The sequence below is a fragment of the Saccopteryx bilineata genome, chromosome 3 (genome assembly GCF_036850765.1).
Source record: "Saccopteryx bilineata isolate mSacBil1 chromosome 3, mSacBil1_pri_phased_curated, whole genome shotgun sequence".
Taxonomy (NCBI): domain Eukaryota; kingdom Metazoa; phylum Chordata; class Mammalia; order Chiroptera; family Emballonuridae; genus Saccopteryx; species Saccopteryx bilineata.
Window position 1 is genome coordinate 186,644,637 of NC_089492.1, and position 22,133 is coordinate 186,666,769.

Here is a 22,133-nt window from a genome sequence, read left to right on the forward strand (position 1 = left end):
ATGACTAAACTGTATCCTCTTCCAGAACTTATGGCCAAAGGGGTAGAATCAAATATGTGAAAATGGCATGCAGAAGCCCAGAATTTACTAGTTACCTTGCATGAGTGTAAACTAAAAAGGGGCCACATATTGAACCTGACAAACTCATGGGGGACCTGCAGAGTGGCCTTGAAAAGTCAGAGACCTAAAAGAACCACATAGGATGGTCTGAAATTAAAACTTTCTAACTAAAAGCAGTTCACGGTGGGTAGTCATCATCTCGGGCAGTATTTTTCTTTGACAAGGTCAATGTCTACCTTGATTGAGCCTATCCATTGTCTTTTTGCAGCTACAATAACATACTTAAAAAATACCTCTAAACTGCAAAAGAAATCTTTTCTATCCCTCTCAGGGTGCAGCCACCCACCAGAGCAGAAACCACAAATCTCATTTTTATTACTATCATGTTAATTGTTAACTATCCTATGCCTGCCTATGTAAGCATGTATTTATTCCATTTACATTTTAACCAATCCCAGAGATTTCTTTGCTTTCCTTTCTCCCACCCTCCCTAATCTATTTATAAATTGAAGAAACTGTCATTTTCCTAAGCATTTTCTCAATCTGTTGAGATTTTGTTTCCCAGGAATTGTCACAGGCTCAAATAACCTCATAAAAAATTATTACAGGTTTGGACTTTGCTTACTATTGGGCAGATAAGTTATTTTTTGCTCACTCTGTTAAAGATGGCCACTGCTCTCACGTGGTGATGCTCTTACATGATAACTGCTAATTGGCCTTCTTGATTGGGAAGGGGCTTGGTTATGCTAATATGTATTGGGGGAGGGCTTTCACACCAAAAGGTTTTAAAAGAAGGAGCTAGGAGGCCATTTTGAGGAGAGTGATCACCTTCTTGTAGAGAAGAACCCATGGTGTAGCAAGGCAGGGAGGCCACATGGAGGAGTGTAAAGCCAGTAGCCACTGCCACCATCACAACCGCCTGGCCAATGCAGGTTCGCATTTGATTCAGACAGGCGGTAATGAAACAAGAGCCAAGAACTGGTGGGCCATCATCTTTAATCCTAGCTCGCACCCTGTGGGCGAGAAAATACACACAACAGTGGGAAAACACTTTCCTTTTCATTTTGGGCTCCCAAAGCCAGACTCATCTGAGTATTCCAACAATCAAAGGCCCCACCAGACTTATTCACCTCTGTTCCCCATCTCCTCTCTCTGCACAAACTGGCTTCTCCTTTAGCACTCCACCATCTTGGCTGCCTCTCCTCTGCAATGCTAATTTCAGGAACTGACAGAGAAAGAAAGAGAAAGAGAGCCCCTGGTCTCCCTTATTTTATAGTGTAGAAATTAGAGTTTTTGTTTTTTTTTTGCATTTTTCCGAAGCTGGAAATGGGGATGCAGTCAGAGAGACTCCCGCATGCGCCCGACCAGGATCCACCCGGCATGCCCACCAGGGTGCGATGCTCTGCCCATCCGGGGCGTCGCTCTGTTGCATCCAGAACCATCCTAGCGCCTGAGGCAGAGGCCACAGAGCCATCCTCAGTGCCCGGGCAAACTTTACTCCAATGGAGCCTTGGCTGCAGGAGGGGAAGAGAGAGAAACAGAGAGGAAGGAGAGGGGGAGGGGTGGAGAAGCAGATGGGTGCTTCTCCTGTGTGCCCCGGCCGGGAATCGAACCTGGGATTCCTGCACGCCAGGCCGATGCTCTACTGCTGAGCCAACCGGCCAGGGCAGAAATTAGAGCTTTTAAGCCAGAATACAAATAAAGAAGTCTCTGATAAAAAGCCACTTATCTGAGGCATAAATGGGATTCCTCATAAGAGTGTACCACACCACATCATGGGTATGGGGAAAAGCTTAGTTTTAAGAATATCTTAGTATTAGAAGGATGTAAAAAAGATCTTAGTATTAAAAGGGTGGGGAAAGAGGGAGAGGGGGAGGGGTACAAAGAAAACTGGGTGCAGTGTTTCCTAACCTTTTTTGTGCCATGCCCCACCATAACCTTCCTAAAATTTTTATGTCCCCCCCTATGTAACATACACAATTTTTAACATTAAAAAATTGATTTGGCCCTGGCCGGTTGGCTCAGCGGTAGAGCGTCGGCCTGGCGTGCGGGGGACCCAGGTTCGATTCCCGGCCAGGGCACATGGGAGAAGCACCCATTTGCTTCTCCAACCCCCCCTCCTTCCTCTCTGTCTCTCTCTTCCCCTCCTGCAGCCAAGGCTCCATTGGAGCAAAGATGGCCCGGGCGCTGGGGATGGCTCCTTGGCCTCTGCCCCAGGTGCTAGAGTGGCTCTGGTCGCGGCAGAGCGATGCCCTGGAGGGGCAGAGCATCGCCCCCTGGTGGGCAGAGCGTTGCCCCTGGTGGGCGTGCCGGGTGGATTCCGGTCAGGCTCATGTGGGAGTCGGTCTGACTGTCTCTCCCCGTTTCCAGCTACAGAAAATAAAAGAAAAAAAAAATGATTTGTTCACTTAATAAACATAAATGATAGGTTCTAGGAAGAAATCACTATGAAATTGTTAACAAAACACAGTAAGTAAAATTTCAAAACATATAATGAAAAACAAATTTAAATTCCAAATAATTTTAATACAGATTTTTCTATATTTATTTATTATTTTAATTTAGTGTGATCCTTGCGCTTGATGCTTGCTGCACAGAGATTTTATATTAGGTTCTCCAATTTGGTTAGCTTTAGTCTCAAGTCTCCACGTTGTGTTATATCCAGCCGATTTCTTTTTTTTACCAGTAAATCATTTACAGCACTAAATCCACATTCAGCTAAAAATGAAGATGGAAACGGTAGCAATAGTTTTCTTGCACATTTGGTTGAATTTGAGTATTTGATTTCTGTTTCCTCACAAAGCCATGCTGTCGCTCCTTTGATATTAAATAAAGCTTTAACTGACTCATCATTTTGCAATTCTGCGAGTTCTTCTTGAAACTGCATATTTGATATATCAGACAAATCCACTAACATTGGCTGCATCATCCATGTTGGGAAATCAATTTGTTTTAAATAAGAAAATCTTTCTTTTAAATCAGCCGATAGAATATTCAAATGATTGACAATAACAAGTAAAGCGGTATCAGTTACTTCACATTTTTGGAGCCAATGAAACTGTTTAAAGTTTTTGTTGTTAATATGTTTCTGACATAACTCAATATTGGTAATGAAACCAAATATCTTTGCTTTTGCATCGACAAGAGTTTTATTTGTTCCTTGAAGTTGCTTATTTAATATACTTAGTTTTTCAAAGATATCGGCTAAATAACTCACAAATGCTTTACCATCTATTGTTAACAGATACTTCATTTCAGGTTTGTCGCTTAAAAAATCACTAAGAGTATCAAACAGTTTCATAAATCTTTTCAAACAGTTTCCTTTAGATAGCTATCTGACTTCAGTATGAAGTAAAAGTCTCACATGGTCTTCATTTTGTTCTTCACAAAATAGCTTGAAAAGACGCTCACATTTGGCACTAGCTTTAATAGCATTAACACACTTTATTACTGTATGTAATACTTCATTCAGAACAGGCGAGATGTTTTTAGCTACCAAGTTTTCCCTATGAATAACACAATGCACAAGAATCATTTCTGGATTCACTTCTTTCATCAATTTTAAGCAGCCATTTTTCTTGCCCATCATATGTTATATTTTTCATTGGTATATCATTGACATCTAAGTAGTTTTTTAGCTTCTTATATATATCTTTGGAGGTAGGGTGCTTTCTAATCTTTTACAGAACAACATTTCTTCAGCAAAATGTCCTTTATCAATATATCTTACATAAGTTATCAATACTGCCTCACTGTCTCTCAAAGTTGATTCATCCATTTGCAAGGAGAATTTTCTTGTTTTCAGCTTTTCAATAAGTTGTTTTTCAATATCCTTACTCATTTCGTCTATTCTTCTGCTAACAGTATTGTCACTGAGTGGCATAGCTTTTACATCTTTGTCATCTTTCTCAAGAAACGTTTTAAGAAATGCTGATATTTGACAGTTTTATTAAATTCTCTCCTATAGTGTGATTTTCTCCAGTTTTAGCGATGAATAAAGAAATTTGATAACTAGCCTCAAGAACACAATTATTAGTTGAAGTATGAGCAGTAAATAGAGACTTTAATGTTGTTCTTTTTTCAAAATTTTTCTTTAAAGTTTTAAAGTAACTCACATCTGAATTAATATGAGCACTATGTTTCGCCTTCAAATGCACCTCAAGACGACCTCGTTTCATTGATTCGTTGGTCAAGCATTGCTGGCATAAAAGACAAAAAGGAATCCGCTCATCGTGAAAAGCGGGTATGAACCCAAATTTTAAATATTCATCCGAATATTGACTAGTTTTTTTCTTGCTTGCACCACTCATTTTACTATGGGATATAATTAAAATAAGATCAATTAAAAACTAATATTAAAATATGTGTTAAAATATATTCAATGTGACATAGAGTAAACGTATACTAAAAATTCATATTTATTTAAATGCATATAACACATTTACTACACTACCACCGCAAATCAAAAGGTATCTATATTTTTTCCACTTGACAAAATTTTCTGGAAAGTTATGCTTCTAAAATTAAAATTGTCGTGCATGCACTATTATAGCCCCAATAATATTTATAAAATATTAGTGCTTTCTAGCCCCGATGCAAGAAGTACTTAATAAAGAGTTTAATATTGATAAAAATAAAATCACTTACCAATTATATCTATAAATATATATATGTATATTTATTAAATCAACGAGCTTTTACAACAGTTTTGACTGACACTTATTTCAAATTAACACCTACTGAATGATGTGACACTACAGAAGTTGCGATGGGCCAACTAGTTGAGAATAACTGCGTTGTTTAGCGAGTTTTTTTTTTTTTTATAATTTTATTTTTTTAATGGGGTGACATCAATAAATCAGGATACATATATTCAAAGATAACAAGTCCAGGTTATCTTGTCGTTCAATTATGTTGCATACCCACCACCCAAAGTCAGATTGTCCTCTGTCACCTTCTATCTTGTTTTCTTTGTGCCCCTCCCCACCCCCTATCCCTCTCCCATTCCCCCCTCCCCCCCGTAACCACCACACTCTTGTCAATGTCTCTTAGTTTCAGTATTATGTCCCACCTACGTATGGAATAATACAGTTCCTGGTTTTTTCTGATTTACTTATTTCGCTTCGTATCATGTTATCAAGATCCCACCATTTTGCTGTAAATGTTCCGATGTCATCATTTCTTATGGCTGAGTAGTATTCCATAGTGTATATGTGCCACATCTTCTTTATCCAGTCATCTGTTGATGGGCTTTTTGGTTGTTTCCATGTCCTGGCCACTGTGAACAATGCTGCAATAAACATGGGGCTGCATGTGTCTTTACGTATCAATGTTTCTGAGTTTTGGGGATATATACCCAGTAGAGGGATTGCTGGGTCATAAGGTAGTTCTATTTTCAGTTTTTTGAGGAACCACCATACTTTCTTCCATAATGGTTGTACTACTTTACATTCCCACCAACAGTGTATGAGGGTTCCTTTTTCTCCACAGCCTCTCCAACATTTGCTATTACCTGACTTGCTAATAACAGCTAATCGAACAGGTGTGAGGTGGTATCTCATTGCCGTTTTGATTTGCATTTCTCTAATAGCTAAAGAAGATGAGCATCTTTTCATATATCTGTTGGCCATTTGTATTTCTTCCTGGGAGAAGTGTCTATTCATATCCTCTTCCCATTTTTTTATTGGATTGTTTGTTTGTTTGTTGTTGAGTTTTATGAGTTCTTTGTATATTTTGGATATTAGGCCCTTATCTGAGCTGTTGTTTGAAAATATCATTTCCCATTTAGTAGGCTTTCTGTTTATTTTGTTATCAGTTTCTCTTGCTGAGCAAAAACTTCTTAGTCTGATGTAGTCCCATTCATTAATTTTTGCCTTCACTTCTCTTGCCATTGGAGTCAAATTCATAAAATGCTCTTTAAAACCCAGGTCCATGAGTTGAGTACCTATGTCTTCTTCTATGTACTTAATTGTTTCAGGTCTTATGTTTAGATCTTTGATCCATTTTGAGTTAATTTTTGTACAGGGAGAGAGACTGTAGTCCAGTTTCATTCTTTTGCATGTGGCTTTCCAGTTTTCCCAGCACCATTTATTGAAGAGGCTTTCTTTTCTCCATTGTGTGTTGTTGGCCCCTTTATCAAAAATTATTTGACTATATATATGTGGTTTTATTTCTGGACTTTCTATTCTGTTCCATTGGTCTGAGTGTCTATTTTTCTGCCAATACCATGCTGTTTTGTCGTGGCCCTATAATAGAGTTTGAAGTCAGGTATTGTTATGCCCCCAGCTTCATTCTTTTTCCTTAGGATTCTTTTGGCTATTCGGGGTTTTTTATAGTTCCATATAAATCTGATGATTTTTTGCCCTATTTCTTTAAAAAACGTCATTGGAAGTTTGATGGGAATTGCATTAAATTTGTATATTGCTTTGGGTAATATAGCCATCTTGATTATATTTATTCTTCCTAGCCAAGAACAAGGTATATTCTTCCATCTAATTATATCTTTTTCGATTTCCCTTAACAATGGTTTATAGTTTTCATTATATAAGTCCTTTACATTCTTTGTTATGTTTATTCCTAAGTATTTTATTTTTTTTGTTGCAATCGTGAAGGGGATTATTCTTTTGAGTTCCTTCTCAGTTGTTTCATTGTTGGCATATAGAAAGGCTATTGACTTCTGTATGTTAATTTTGTATCCTGCGACCTTACTGTATTGGCTTATTGTTTCTAGTAGTCTTTTTGTGGATTCTTTGGGGTTTTCGATATATAGGATCATATCATCTGCAAAAAGTGATACCTTTACTTCTTCTTTTCCGATATGGATGCCTTTTATTTCTTTGTCTTGTCTGATTGCTATGGCGAGAACCTCTAGTACCACATTAAATAAGAGTGGAGAGACTGGACAACCCTGTCTTGTTCCTGATTTAAAGGAGAAAGCCTTCAGTTTAGTGCCATTTAATATGATGTTAGCTGATGGTTTATCATATATGGCCTTTATCATGTTGAGATATTTTCCTTCTATACCCATTTTGTTGAGAGTCTTAAACATAAAATTGTGTTGTATTTTATCGAAAGCCTTTTCTGCATCTATTGATAAGATCATGTGGTTTTTGTTCTTTGTTTTGTTGATATGGTGTATTACATTAACCGTTTTACGTATGTTGAACCATCCTTGAGATTCTGGGATGAATCCCACTTGATCATGATGTATTATTTTTTTAATATGTTGTTGTATTCGATTTGCTAGTATTTTGTTTAGTATTTTAGCATCTGTATTCATTAGAGATATTGGTCTGTAGTTTTCTTTTTTTGTGCCATCCTTGCCTGGTTTTGGGATGAGGGTTATGTTGGCCTCATAAAATGTGTTTGGAAGTATTGCTTCTTCTTCAATTTTTTGGAAGACTTTGAGTAGAATAGGAACCAAGTCTTCTTTGAATGTTTGATAAAATTCGATGGTATAGCCGTCAGGGCCTGGACTTTTATTTTTGGGGAGGTTTTTAATGGTTTTTTCTATTTCTTCTCTACTCATAGATCTGTTTAGGCTTTCTGCTTCTTCTTGACTCAGTCTAGGAAGGTTGTATTTTTCTAGGAATTTATCCATTTCCTCTAGGTTGTTGAATTTAGTGGCATAAAGTTTTTCATAGTATTCTACAATAATTCTTTGTATATCTACAGTGTCCGTGGTGATTTCTCCTCTTTCATTTTAGATTTTGTTTATATGAGTTCTTTCTCTTTTTTCCTTGGTAAGTCTTGCCAAGGGTTTGTCAATTTTGTTGATCTTTTCAAAGAACCAGCTCCTTGTTCTATTAATTTTTTCTATAGTTTTTCTGTTCTCTAATTCATTTATTTCTGCTCTGATTTTTATTATTTCCTTTCTTCGGCTGGTTTTGGGTTGTCTTTGTTCTTTTTCTAGTTCCTTAAGGTGGGAAGTTAAGTGGTTCACTTGGGCTCTCTCTTGTTTGTTCATATATGCCTGAATGGATATGAACTTCCCTCTTATCACTGCTTTTGCTGCATCCCATAGATTCTGATATGTCGTATTGTCATTTTCATTAGTCTGTATATATCTTTTGATCTCTGCACTTATTTCTTCTTTGACCCATTCATTTTTTAAAAGTATGTTGTTTAGTTTCCACATTTTTGTGGGATTTTTTTCCTCTTTTTTGCAGTTGAATTCTAGTTTCAAGGCTTTATGATCAGAAAATATGCTTGGTACAACTTCAATTTTTCTGAATTTGCTGATGTTGTTTTTGTGGCCCAACATATGGTCAATTCTTGAGAATGATCCATGTACACTGGAGAAAAATGTATACTCAGTCACTTTGGGATGAAATGTCCTGTAGATGTCTATCATATCCAGGTGCTCTAGTGTTTTGTTTAAGGCCACTATGTCTTTGTTGATTCTCTGTTTGGATGACCGATCTAGAGCCGTCAGCGGTGTATTGAGGTCTCCAAGTATGATTGTATTTTTGTCAGTTTTTGTTTTAAGATCAATAAGTAGCTGTCTTATATATTTTGGTGCTCCTTGGTTTGGTGCATATATATTAAGAATTGTTATGTCTTCTTGATTCAGTGTACCCTTAGCCATTATGAAATGGCCATTTTTGTCTCTGAGTACTTTTCCTGTCTTGTAGTCAGCATTATCCGATATGAGTATTGCTACACCTGCTTTTTTTTGGATGTTATTTGCTTGGAGTATTGTTTTCCAGCCTTTCACTTTGAATTTGTTTTTATCCTTGTTACTTAGATGAGTTTCCTGTAGGCAGCATACAGTTGGATTTTCTTTTTTAATCCATTCTGCTGCTCTGTGCCTTTTTATTGGTGAGTTTAATCCGTTTACATTTAGTGTAATTATTGATACTTGTGAGTTCCCTATTGCCATTTTATATCTTGCTTTCTGTTAGTTTTGTGTCTTGTTTGATCCTTCTCTTTCGTTTTTCTATCTTTTGTTTTTATTTGGTTGTATTCCATACATCTTTCCTCTGTTGCTATCTTTTTTATCTCATGTGCTTCTGTGGTGGTTTTTTCAATGGTGGTTACCTTTGAGTAATGAAAAGGGTCCCTACCCTGTTCATTGTAGCGAACTATTTTGTGAGTACTTTTGCACTCCATCGTCCTTTGCTACTGTTAATCTCCATCTTCTCCCCCTCTTTCTTTTTGTTGTTGTCACAGTTTAAATTTGGTTTTATTGTGTTCTTCTTGGAGCTTTTACTTGTGGCTCTGTTTTTTTTGTTCTTTGTATCTGATTGGAGAACCCCCTTTAGTAATTCCTGGAGTGGGGGTTTTCTGATGATAAATTCCCTCATCTTTTCTGTATCTGTGAATGTTTTTATTTCTCCTTCGTATTTGAAGGATAGCTTTGATGGGTATAGTATTCGTGGCTGAAAGTTCCTCTCTTTCAGGACTTTAAATATTGGGGTCCACTCTCTTCTAGCTTGTAGAGTTTCTGCTGAGAAATCTGATGATAATCTAATGGGCCTTCCTTTATATGTTGTATTCTTCTTTTCCCTGGCTGCCTTGAGAATTTTTTCTTTGCTGTTGGTTTGTGTCAATTTCATTATGATATGCCTTGGAGTAGGTTTGTTGGGGTTAAGAAAACTTGGAGTTCTGTTTGCTTCTTGAACTTGAGGCTTTAGTTCTTTCCACAGGCTTGGGAAGTTCTCATCTATTATTTGTTTGAGTATGTTCTCCATTCCATTTTCTCTCTCTTCTCCCTCTGATATACCTATTATTCTTATGTTATTCTTTTTGATGGAGTCAGATAATTCTTGTAGGGCTATCTCATTTTTTTTTTTTGAGTCTCTTTCTTCTCTCTGTTGTGCCTCAAGTTGCTTGTCTTCTATTTCACTAATCCTCTCTTCTATCTGACCTGTTCTATTAGCTAAGCTTGTTACTTCGTTTTTCAGCTCGTGAATTGAGTTTTTCATCTCTGTTTGATTTGTTTTTATAGTTTCAATTTCCTTGGACATATATTCTTTGTGTTCATTGAGTTGTTTTCTGAGTTCCGTATATTGCCTTTCTGTGTTTTCTTGTATATCTCGGAGGATTTTTAGGATTTCTATCTTGAATTCTCTGTCATTTAGCTCCAAGGTTTCCAATATATTAAATTTTTTCTCCATAGATTTTTCCTCATCTAGCTGTGTTACCTCTTTCTTTTGTATCCATGATATTCGATTTTCTCTTCCTTAATGGCATCTGAGGGTGGTTTTGTTGATAGTATTAATGAGATTTAATAAAGAATAAAAAGTTAAAAAAATAAAAAAAATAAAAAATCGAAAAGAGTTGTTTTTTTAAAAAAAATTAATAATGAAATAAAGAAAAAAATAAAATAAAAATTTTTTTAAAAAGGAAATTATTCCCCCCCTCCTTTTTTCCTCTCCTCTCCTCTGCCCTCTTTCTTGAGAAAATCTTGTGGTGGAATGTGAGTTATAACAAACAATGCCTGTGATGGAGGGCCTGAATTGGGGAAAAGTAATAAAGGGGCAAAAAAGAAAAAAAGAAAAAAAAAAGAAAAAAGAAAAAAAAAGAGCATATGGACCCACAAAAAGCAAATAAGGAAAAAATTTGGGTCAAGAATAAAATGATTTGCTTTTAGGTGTTGGTTGTCTAAGAGTTATGATGAGAGGAATAAGAGGAAAACGGAAAAATGGGGGGACAAATTAAAAACTTACTATTGTATTTAGTGGAACAAGAACTAGATAATATGGAGAGCCAGGGATGGGAGCACTACTAGTGAGTTAAAAAGGTGAAGTAAAAACCCCCCAAAATGCCACAAACATAGGTTTGAGTCCCAGTTAAGATAATTTGTTTGTTATTGAGGTTTGAATGAGAGGAGATGTAAAGGAGAAAGGAAGAAACTAATATAGAGGGAGAAAAGAAAGAGAGAGAGAGAAAAAAAAGAGGGAACCACTAAAAGAAGAAAAAAGAAAGGAGAGAGAGAGAGAGTTAAGGGTTTTGGAGTGCAACCCTCATAGAGAGAAAGGAAGAGAAGAGAAAAGATAATGGGAGATGTAACACTTATGGGTAGTGTAGTTCAAGGAGAGGAGAGAGTAAGACCGGTAGAGAGTTAATCGGCCAAATTGGAGGAGGAAAAAAAAGTATCAAGAATGAAGATAAGAGAAACAAACGAACAAATATAATAAAATGGGATAGGTTATAAAGTCTGCAGATTATTCTTGATTTTGAGAGGTTATCTTCTTGCTTTTTCTTTTCTCTCCCTCTTCCTGGTCGGTGACTCTGTACCCCGGGTTCTGCCCCTTTGGCACGCTCAGGTAGAGGCTTGCAGTTGATAAGTCTCTATGGCAATGTCATGTATTGTGCTTTAGTCTCGTGGGAGTCGAGGCTCATTAGCATTTATAGGCTCCGACAGTGAGAGAGTCCGTATTCCTGGAGCCTTTCTCCTAGTCTTTCCTTCCTCAATTAGTAGCCTGATAATCCAGCTATGGGGTTGCTGCTGCCTCTGCCTGGATAGTAAGAGGCTCAAAGAGCTGGCAACTCCCCACTCTATTTCCACTCAGCACAGGGCTCTGGGTAAGGCTCAGTCAGTCAGAGCTGCTAGCATAATCAGGCGGGCTTTCCGCCCACTCAAAGACCACTGGCTCTGCCACTCTGTCCGGTAACACAAGCGGGCGCCCACTTCTGGGGGGCGCTTGGAGGAAACTCTCACTCACTGTCTGCGACCAGGATATCCAGCCAGCAGTCTCACGCTCTGAGTGAAACCCCCAACCGCAGGGAAAAGTTGCAGCGTTGGAATTGAGTCTCGCTCCGTCCCCGTGCGCGGCTTTTGCAAGGCGCTGGGGCGGCTCGAGATTCCGCTTTGGCCCACACAAAGGCCCCTGACTCTGCCCCTCTCTGCGATAACACGGGCGCGCACTGCGGAGGCACTCGGAGGAATCGCTCACTCCTTATCTGCGCGCGCACACCAAGATATGAGGCCGGCCGCGGTTCCCTCTGAGTGAAACCCTCACCAGCACGGAAAATCTCCACAGTTGGAAGTAGTTCTCACTCCCTCCCGTGCGTGGCTTTCCCAGGGCGCTGGGGCTGCCCAGAGACTCTGTCCTCGGCCCACAGAATGGCCTCTGACCCTGCCTCTCCGTGGGGCAACACGGGCACCCACTCTCGGGGCCTAGGAAGAAATTCTTGCCCACTAACTGCGCACCGACCAGGAGACCGGGTAAAATGGCCGCTCCGCTTGTCTTTCTTTGTTTGGGTTTGGCGCGAGTGTTAGCTTGTATTGCCCGGGTTGCCACAGGATCAGATTTTCCTCGGCTTGGATCTGTGTGCCACAGCCTGGTTCGGCCGTTTGTGCCGCGGCGGCCTGGATCTATTCACCCCCTTTGCCCGCCTCAGTTTCTATATTCACAGTTACCAGAGAAAGCCGCCCTGTTTAGGTTAGTGAGGAAGGCGGAGCATTTCTTACTCCCTTTTTCCTTCGGGGTTTGGTTATATATTTAGCCAATTTTTCACTCAATCATACCTTTGGGTGTATTGCGAAGCATCTGGAAGCTCCAAGTATAGGTTTTTCTGTTTCTGGTTGAAGATCTTGTTGAGTTTTTGGGGAGATTTATCGGTATCGCTTCCTACCCCGCCATTACTCTGACGTCATCTCTCGGAGACTTTAGCGAGTTTTTAAAACGTCTGGGATTCCCCGCGGCAGACGGCATGCTCCACGGAGAAGCCAGGATGAAGTTTACTTGACGACGCCAATCACCCAGTTGATATTTTGGTCTTGTCAAATGAAATTATACTTAATAATTATTTACCGCAATTATTTAAGAATTGCATTTTTTGTTAAATTTGGCACCGATATCTAGCATTGCATTTAAATGGCCCGGGGCTAAAGAGTTAAAGTCGTGTCGAGTCCATTTTCAAACTGTCCCCCTTAACTATCGAATTGCCCCCCTGTGGGGCGTGGGCCCCACGTTGGGAAACACCGGAGAGGGTGACGGAGGACCATCTCTCTTTGGGTGATGGGTATGCAACAGAACTAAATGACAAGATAACCTGGAAATATTTTCTTTGAATATATGTACGCTGATTTATTGATCTCACCCCATTAAAATAAAAATTTATTTATAATAAAATAAAATAAAAGGGTGGGAAAGGCTTAGTCTTAAAACTAAGCCTTAGGCTATAATGACTTTGCCAGCTCACAGCCTGTCTCCCACACCCCATGCAAACTATAAGCAAGCAAACATATACATCATATTTACAAACTTATTTGACCTACAAGAAGGCACTCAAAATGCCAGAATGGTGAAGAAAAAGCCAGTTTGTGAAGGAGAAGGAGATGGGAAACAGGTAAATAAGACTGATGAGGTGGAAGCCTTTGATTCTAGGAAAACTAGGTTGAGTCAGTGGCTTTGGGAGCCCTGAATGGAAAGGGAAGTGTTTTCCCACTGTGTGTATTTCTCACCCGCAGGGTGCGAGCTAGGATTAAAGCTAATGGCCCACCAGTTCTTGACTCTGTTGTTCCATTACCATTTGTCCAAATCAAATGCGAACCTGCACGGGCCAGGCGGCTGTGATGGTGGCCATGGCTACTGGATTTACACTTACGTTGTCACGGGTGTCTTCCCTAATGGAATATACAGGTCTTCAAAATCAGGGCTTATACTTTATTAAATTATGGACATTGTTTGGCAGATAAAATATATTATGCTCACTTTGTTAAAGATGGCGCTGCCCACAGGGAAGCTGTCGTCCAGGTGATATTAATGTGTGTTGGGGGCAGGCTGTGGGCAGGCAGGATCCTTATAGCCTGGTTTCAGGACTAAGCCTTTCCCACCCTTTTTGATGTGGGGTGGTGCAATCCCATCATGCCTCAGAGAAGTGACTGTTAGAGACTTCTCTATTTTGTATATTGGATTAAAGGTTTTGAATCTACACTACAAAATGGGGGCAGAATGAGAGCTTGCTCTCTTGGTTCCTGAGATTAACATTAGAACAGAGAGAAGAGAGAGCAGAGAGCAGAGAAAGGCCACGTGGAGGAGGCCAGAGAAGCAGCCAAGATGGTGGAGAGCTGAGTAAGAAGTCAGTTTGTGCAGAGTTTGTGCAGGGAGAAGGAAGGAGATGGGGAACAGAGGTGAATAAGTCTGGTGAGCTAGAAACCTTTGCTTCTAGGAAACTCGGATAAGTCAGTAGCTTTGTGAGCACTGAATGTGAGTGGGTTTTGGAGCCCAGTGTGTGTTTTTACTTGCCCGTCGGGTGCAAGCTAGGATTAAAGATGATGGCCCACCAGTTTTTGGCTCCTTTGTTTCTTTATCAATTGTCCGAATCCAATGTGAACCTGTGTGGGCCAGACTGCTGTGATAGTGGCCGTGGCTACTGGCTTTACAGACACCCTTGACCACCACCACAGCACCTAAACATAAAGAGTCCATTTAGTATTCTATTGAATAGAAGGGTTATCCATCTTGACACAATGCTGGTTTGTACCACACGTAAGACCTCAATAATTTATATTAAGGAATCTTTCTTCACTCCTGAAAATATAGGAAGGTCTATCACATGCCAAGCACTACTCTAGTGAACAAGCAAAAACAAGTTCCCTGCCTTCATGGAGTTTACGCTCTGACTAAGGAAACAGACATGTGAAATAGCTGATTTCAAAGAGTGCTGCTACGTGCTCTGAAAACACAGTGAAATGATATTCTGAGAGAGTGACAGATGGACTACCTACATCAAGGTAAGGTACCAAAAAGCTGCAAAATTAATATTCATATTATAGGACAGGGATCCCCAAACTACGGCCCGCAGCACTTCCGGAAGGGGCACCTCTTTCATTGGTGGTCAGTGAGAGTGTGACATTCGAATAAAAGACATAAAATACATTAATGGGCTTTGGAAATAACTTCAAAGGAACTAGTCCAGTAAACAGATGAGCCCAGACTCCCAGGATGACTAAAAAAAAAAACAGATGAGTCCTTGAGATAGGGAAGTCGTTAGACTCCCAGGATGACTAGGAGCTGAGGAGTCCTAAGATAGTTAATGTAATCACATCCTAGGGGATAGATAGGGACATTTCCAGCTGAGGGCTTTCAACTGTATGACTGGTTACTAAGGCACTTGACTAAAATTTAATTTGGGGGAGCCAATTGCTAAATGCCAAATTCGCTTCTGTATGAACCACTTGCTTGCTACGCTATAAAAACCCCTAGACTGTAGGCGCTCGGTGTGACTCTTGTGACTACCACCTGAGCTCACCCCTGCGCAGGTTTGTTTTGTTTTGTTTTGTTTTCTTTTTCTCTTGGCCATAAAACTTTGTCTGAAACTCTCCAAACGTCTCCAGTGTTTGTTTTACCCGGCGAGTGCAACAAGAGGAGCATAGTTCCCATTGAAACTGGTCAGTTTGTTGATTTAAATTTACTTGTTCTTTATTTTAAATATTGTATTTGTTCCCGTTTCATTTTTTTACTTTAAAATAAGATATGTGCAGTGTGCACAGGGATTTGTTCATAGTTTTTTTTATAGTCCGGCCCTCCAACGGTCTGAGGGACAGTGAACTGGCCCCCTGTGTAAAAAGTTTAGGGACCCCTGTTCTAGGAGGAAAAGGTCAGGCTTTCCTGTCCTTTCTTTGGAAAATGGAGGAAAAAGAATATAGAAATCTCCTGACTTACAAGGACAACTAGGGTCATTTGGTTTTAAGTTCTCTGAAAGGATTAAGGTTAACTGAGAAACTTCTTCCCTTTCAATAGGAGACAAAATTTACATACCACCTTGCATTGATTATAGTTCCTCCCTTTCTGGAATCCTTGAGAGTAAAATATCTCTAGGCTAGTGAAGGAAGAGGAACCCTGAAAGATTTGTAAATGTCTTTGATTGTGTTACCTTAAGAGTCTTAATGTTTCTGTGCATCCCCTAGACAAATGTTATAATCTTGTTAATGACTGTGCCATACTGTCATGCTCTCCCCCGCCCACTGTGATTAAGGGTATATAAGCAGCCCCTGAACTATTTTGGGGGCTGCACGATTTGGGCCTGATGGCCGGTGTCAGCCATATGGGGCCAGCATATTAAAATTTCCTCCTTTAATAAAACTCTTCAAAATTTATCTGGACTAGGTGTCTCTACGTGGACTCAATGAAGTGAGGTACGGTGCCTTTCAGAATCTGCGGTGCAGTACTTTACAACACATGGTCAGCTAATGTGAAAACCTGAATGAACAGAGGAACCAACCATGCAAAGAGCGGAAGTAAGACTGAGGAAAGTTCTAGGTGGGCCTGTTGGGGGAATGCTGAGAGTAGAGGGAAGGAGAATGGAAAGATGTGTGTAGAAGGCTGTATCACAGAGTTCCTTGTAGGCCACAGTACAAAATTTGGATTTTATTTAGAGGGAAATGGGAAACCACTGGAGAACAGGTTTTAAGCCAGGAGTTGCATGATAGTAAGAAGCTAAGAAAATTTCTTGCCAAGTTGAATAGGGAAACTAAGACTGTTAATGGGCCAAGAAGTTTACCTCTGTTGGGCAAATTTGTATTTTTTAAATACAAATTTAAAGTTTGTAAAATTTGTATTTTTTGAGTTTGCTTGTCTTTAGTGTTAAAAAATGGTGCTGGGCAGCGCCATGTATGTGGTCTGTGAAACTGCAAATTACCTTCCTGCTTGGGAAGGGACATTGTTTTGCTCATGTTTCCTGGAGGTTTTTCACACCAGAAAGTTTTTAAGAGAGGGAAGCCATGTTTTGCAGAGTGAGAACAGAGAGAATGAAGGTGTGCAGATGGGGATCCAGAGGTAAGGAGCTTTGTGAGCCCTACTGAGGTTTTGGGGGCCTTTGATTCTAGGAAAAACCAGAGATTCTCCTGGTTGTGGAACCGGAAAATATGACAGGAACCCTGACTGAAAGGGAAGTGTTTTTTCCCTGTGTGTTTGCTCTCTGGCTGGTGTGAGACTTGAATAAAAGTATGGCCCACCATTTTTTGGCTCCAGTTTCTTTACCGTCTGCTCAAATCTAGTATGAATGCATATGCATGGCCATGACAGCAGTGGCTACTGGCCATACACCTCCATCTAGTAAATCATAAAATCCTATCTTCCAAAACCTAGGACACTTGATACAGGAGTAAATCGTTCACACTTCTCCTCTCAAAACCAGAGGGTATTTTAAATAGCTTAAATCACCATACTCAGGAAGATAGATAGCAGAAATCCAATTAGTGTCATTTGACAACCACACCCAAGAAAAAATGAAGGGAATAAATCTGGCTTTGGCATATTAGCATAGTGCTGATGAATATTCTAATATGATCTTCCCCTGAAACCTCCTCTAAAACCCCAGACTTTAAAACCCTCAAGACAAAGAACCCAGAACATGCTCTCTGTCTTGGGAGTATATCCACACCTTTCCCTTCCCCATTCTTCCCCCACAGGCTTAATAAAAATTTACAATCAATTCACTGTGTAAAAGAGCTCAGTCAGAGTTCTAAAATAAGCTGGCTATGATTTCCATGGGGCAGACCTGTGTCATACATTTCTAACCCTCAATGTCAACTGTATTTGGAGATAGGAACTTTAAAGGGTTAATTAAGGTTAAATGAATTCATAATGGTGGGGCCCTAATCCAATACAACGGGGTGTCTTTATTAGAAAAGATTAGGCTTGGGGTACTGAACACATAATATAATATATAGATGATGTATTATACAGTTATACACCTGAAACCTATATAATTTTATTAACCAGTGCCACCCAAAAAAAATTCAATTAAAAAAAGATTAAGACACAGACACACAGAATAAAGACCATATGAAGACGCAGGGAGAAGGCAGCCATCTATAATATAAACCAAAGAGAGAACCTCAGAAGAAATCAACCCTGCTGACACCTTAATCTCAGATTTCTGGCCTCCAGAACAGTGAGAAAATAAATTTCTGTTGTTTCATGTCTGTGGTATTTTGTTATGGCAGCCCTAGCAAACAAATACAGCGCCCTAGTTTCTTTCTCAAGTCTGGTCAGATCCTTCCCTCTTTTTCCAAGTCCTAGGCCCATCCTAGTCAAAACATGAAGCTACCTATCCCCCATCATGAGCTCTCCCAACAAAAAAGTTCTTGGACTACTTCTCCATAATGTTAGTTCTCGACCATTCCAATCAAAATCAGGTGTTCTTTTACTTACTACACCACACCTCTCATTCTATATTTTCTGAAACCTGAAACCAAAGACAGGGCATTTTAGAAAGAATGATTTAAATCAAAGTCAAACTGCTACCGAGTGAGTGCAAGTCTTATATTTGTAGTAATTAGGAACTTTAATGTCCCATAGGCAGGTCTGGCAGGCAAATATTCTATCAAAGGTGTCACATGTCACACAGTCTACATGTCATATTGTCACCTCCAGGTAACTTGCATCTTCAAATTAAAAAAGAAAGCATATGTGTTCCTTCAGCCTCATATCCAAACAAATCACAAAGATCTGGTTTTCCTCACTTCAAGAATCCTAAACACCTACCATTAGCCCCAAATCCTAACATCAAAAGTAGGAAATTGAGAGTCTTTTGAATTGTTTTATCATTGGAAAGGAAAGGTTGTAAATTAGAAGCTTTACTCTGATACCTTAGTAAAGCAAGAAAATAACATATAAACAAGGATGTAAATACAAATACATATATATGCATATGCACAAATATACACCTATCTTCTCCAAACAAAACCCTGATACTGAGCAGTTATTGTAGTATGTTAATCATGTAATGAATACACCCTATAATATTTATTTTGAGTTTTGAGCAATTATTGCATTAACCTAAACCAATACTTCAATACTACAGTTATGAAAAATAAACTCACTGACATCTGGTTCAAAATATTTCCCAAATTTTCAGTTGCTCAGCCACTCTCACTTGTGGTTATCAATTACTGTATAGAAAGAAATCGAAAAGATCTAAAATTGTACTAATATTACCTTGAGAAGAAAGTTTTATGTCCTTTGATTCTAAGAAGGAAAAAACCCACAGCAAACAAAGTAGCACCATTATTAACAGAACTAAGTTGTGTTACCTGACCCTGGAAGTTTAATATAGCTAGTGTTTCTAAATTCTGCCTAGTCTCAACATTTCTGCTTGGAATTTAGTTTAAGCCTGAACTCCAAGTAAACAAACTATTTCACATGTGCTTCAAACCCAACTCCGACCCTATGCCTGGTTATAGGAAGGCAGTAAAACCTCTCTTTATCTTTAGGGTCAGAAACCGGAAAAAAAGAAAAAGGAGTAACCAATCAGTTCACCTTCGAATACAGGTCAAGGTTAAAATCTGGGCAGACTGTGGTAAGAATGGCAATAAAAAGCAGACGCTACGGGTGAAGCAATATCTGGTTTAACCCCGAGTGAAGATACCCAGACCTGGATTCTGCTTTCCCTCTCCAGGATGCCAGAGGGCCTGTCATGTGTCAGGGGTACATTTCTGAGCTCACTGAGGTAAGTGGACAAGAGACGATTTCGAAATACTTCTGTATCCATGCCTTAATTTTTCAACCGGTCAGAACAAGCAAGTCAGCAACACGAGGAGAGCTGGCGTGTGTACCGCAGCGTGCAGCTGCCCCACGGCGGATGCCCCACGGCGAATGCCCCACTCACCGCACACCATCAGCAGCAGGACGATCAGCAGCGTGGCCACGAACACCAGCAGGGTCAGCCCGACGTTGTGCCACATCTTGGGAGGTGGGGGACAGCCGGCTCAGAGCCACGGGGCGGTGGGCGCGGGCGGGCCGGCGGGCGGGTCCCGGGCTTCAGCGGCGGGCACCAGGCGCAGCGCGGCACCGGGGCGGCATGGGAGGCGGGCGCCCCTCGGCAGCGCCCTCAGGGGGGCGGGGCGGCGCGCGGCCGGCCCCACCGACCCTTCTTCTCGCCCGGGCTAGCGGAGCGCGGGCGGAGGCGTGCCGCGGGGCGCCCCTACACTCTCATCGCTCCCGGTACCCGGGGACGCGGTGCCCGGAGACCCCGGCGGCGACCGGATGCGCTCTCATGGCGGACACCACGCGCCTTAAGATAGGCGACGAGACAGGCACAGTGACTCGCGGCGATCACACGGCTCTCCTCGCCGCGCGCCCGAGACTTCCCTCGGGCCTCAAGCACAGCAGATAACGTCTCCAGGGAGCCCGTACAACTGCTTCTCAGCCTTAGGCCCCCTCCCGCTGCTGCAGTTTATCACCGAGAGTCCCCACCCCTTACCGCCTCCGCGGCGCGGGGCGGCTGGGACATGAAGTCCAGAGCCGCATAAAATTTTGAGAAGGCTGCCCCACAGGGACTACAACTCCCAGAATACACCTCCGACTCAGCTGCTTTGTTTCTCCCTCTCTCTTTTCCCCCAGCCTTTGGTTTTTCTCAAGCCATTACCTCTGTCTGCTGACTGCGGGATTTGTGTTCTCAGAACCGGTGCAGTTGGCTGTGCCAAAGCGCCAGAGTGATTTCAACCATTACTCCACATACAAAGCCGTTTTGTTTCAAACCATGATCCACGAAGCACGAAGAGGAAAGAAGGGTGGCAGCTGCCTGAAAAACTGGTTGAAAGTGAACCTAGCCCTATAGCTGGGGGCGAAGGTTGTATAATGGGGACTTTTGAGGAAGTACCTACATCCCTGCCAAAGAAACCGGCCAGAGGCACGGAATCTCCCTTTTCTCCCTGTAACAGTTGTTCAATGTTTTCATAAGTAATGTATTTCAGAAATGGTCCGCGGAGGACTTAAGGACATCTGCTTTGTCCTTAACTCACCTCAGTTGTCAAGTTAATCCATGCTGCTTCTTTGAGACCAAGGGACAAATGACCCGCAGCTGAAGATTTTGCTGCACTGGCTTGAACAAACCATTCTGAAATAGAACACTTTAATAATTTCCAGTACTCTATCTCTACCTGAAATTAAAAGTCCTAGTTCTGCTAGATTACATCATTCATTAAAGAGGGGGCCCCCCATAGAGGAGAGACTAAATGTGTTGCCCACTTTTAGAAGAAACAGATACAGCCTTCATGTTTTCCTATACCTTTCTTTCTGAAGTACCTTTCCATTCTACAAATTCCTTTACCCTGTCCTCTCTCCAAAAACAAGCAGAGAAAATCTATGCAGCAATTCCTTGATTTAATAAATATATCCTGACCATACTCAGCAGCCTTAAGCAACAGTATCATGAACAAATATGTACTATATATGAAAATATTAAGAGATAATGTCTGTGCAGAAGATTTAATACAGGGTTCCTATGAAGAGACAATGACCCCAGTGCAGTGAAGATGTATTTATAATCCTGGCTGGGTAGCTCAGTTGGTTAGAGCATAGTCCTAAAACTCCAATGTTTTGGGTTCGGGCCCCAGTCAGGGCACATACAAGAATCAACCAATGTCAGTTCCCAGTCAGGACACATACAAGAATCAACCAATGAATGCATAAATGGATGGAACAACAAATAGATCTTTCTCTTTTTTTCTCTCTCTCTCCCTCTCCCTTTCCTTTCTCTCTCTCTCTAGTTGATAAATTTTTAAAAAATTTTAAATATGTATTTATAAAAAAACTGATTTTTTTCATATATGGTTCAATTCTATTGTATAAATAAAACACATTTTATTAAAATTTAATTGAAGAGTTGAAAATAACACAGAAGAACTTGAAGAATTTATTTTAAAGGCTTTTATCTCTCTTTCCTTCACCTATGTTGAATAACCTAATAGATGCCAAGCAGTGTTGTAAATGCAGTTGTCAATAAGACAAGCAAAGATGTTTATGCTCAAGATACTTATTATAGCCTGAACTGTGGTGGTGTAGTGGATAAATTATTGACCTGGATTGCTGAGGTCACTGGTTCAAAATACAGGGTTTGCCAAGTCAAGAAACATACAAGAAGCTACTACAAATTGGTGCTTTCTGCTCCTCCTCACTGCTTCTTTCTCTCTCCTCTCTCTCTCTTCTTTCTAAAATCAATCAATAAATTAAAAAAAAAAAATTTTTTTTTTTAAAAAGCTATTTATTATACCTGGAAGATAGGCAATAGGAAAATCTCAGGAACTGCTAATTCCTAAATTGAAAACAAGCAAGACAATGTGATAAAGATAGGGGTGTTATTTTCAATTAGAGGTTCAGGGAAGGGCCTTCTGA

The 22,133-nt window shown here is 40.4% G+C and overlaps 1 protein-coding gene across 1 annotated transcript in view; it reads right to left on the bottom strand.

Annotated features, from left to right (window-relative positions):
• Positions 1-20,206, bottom strand: part of SMIM13 (small integral membrane protein 13) — a 51,129-nt gene extending 30,923 nt beyond the window's left edge. The window contains exon 1 of the mRNA XM_066268388.1: positions 19,627-20,206. Coding sequence (XP_066124485.1) covers positions 19,627-19,702 — 76 coding nt within the window. The 5' untranslated portion in view covers positions 19,703-20,206. The remainder of the gene's footprint in view (positions 1-19,626) is intronic.
• Positions 20,207-22,133: the final 1,927 nt, after the last annotated feature.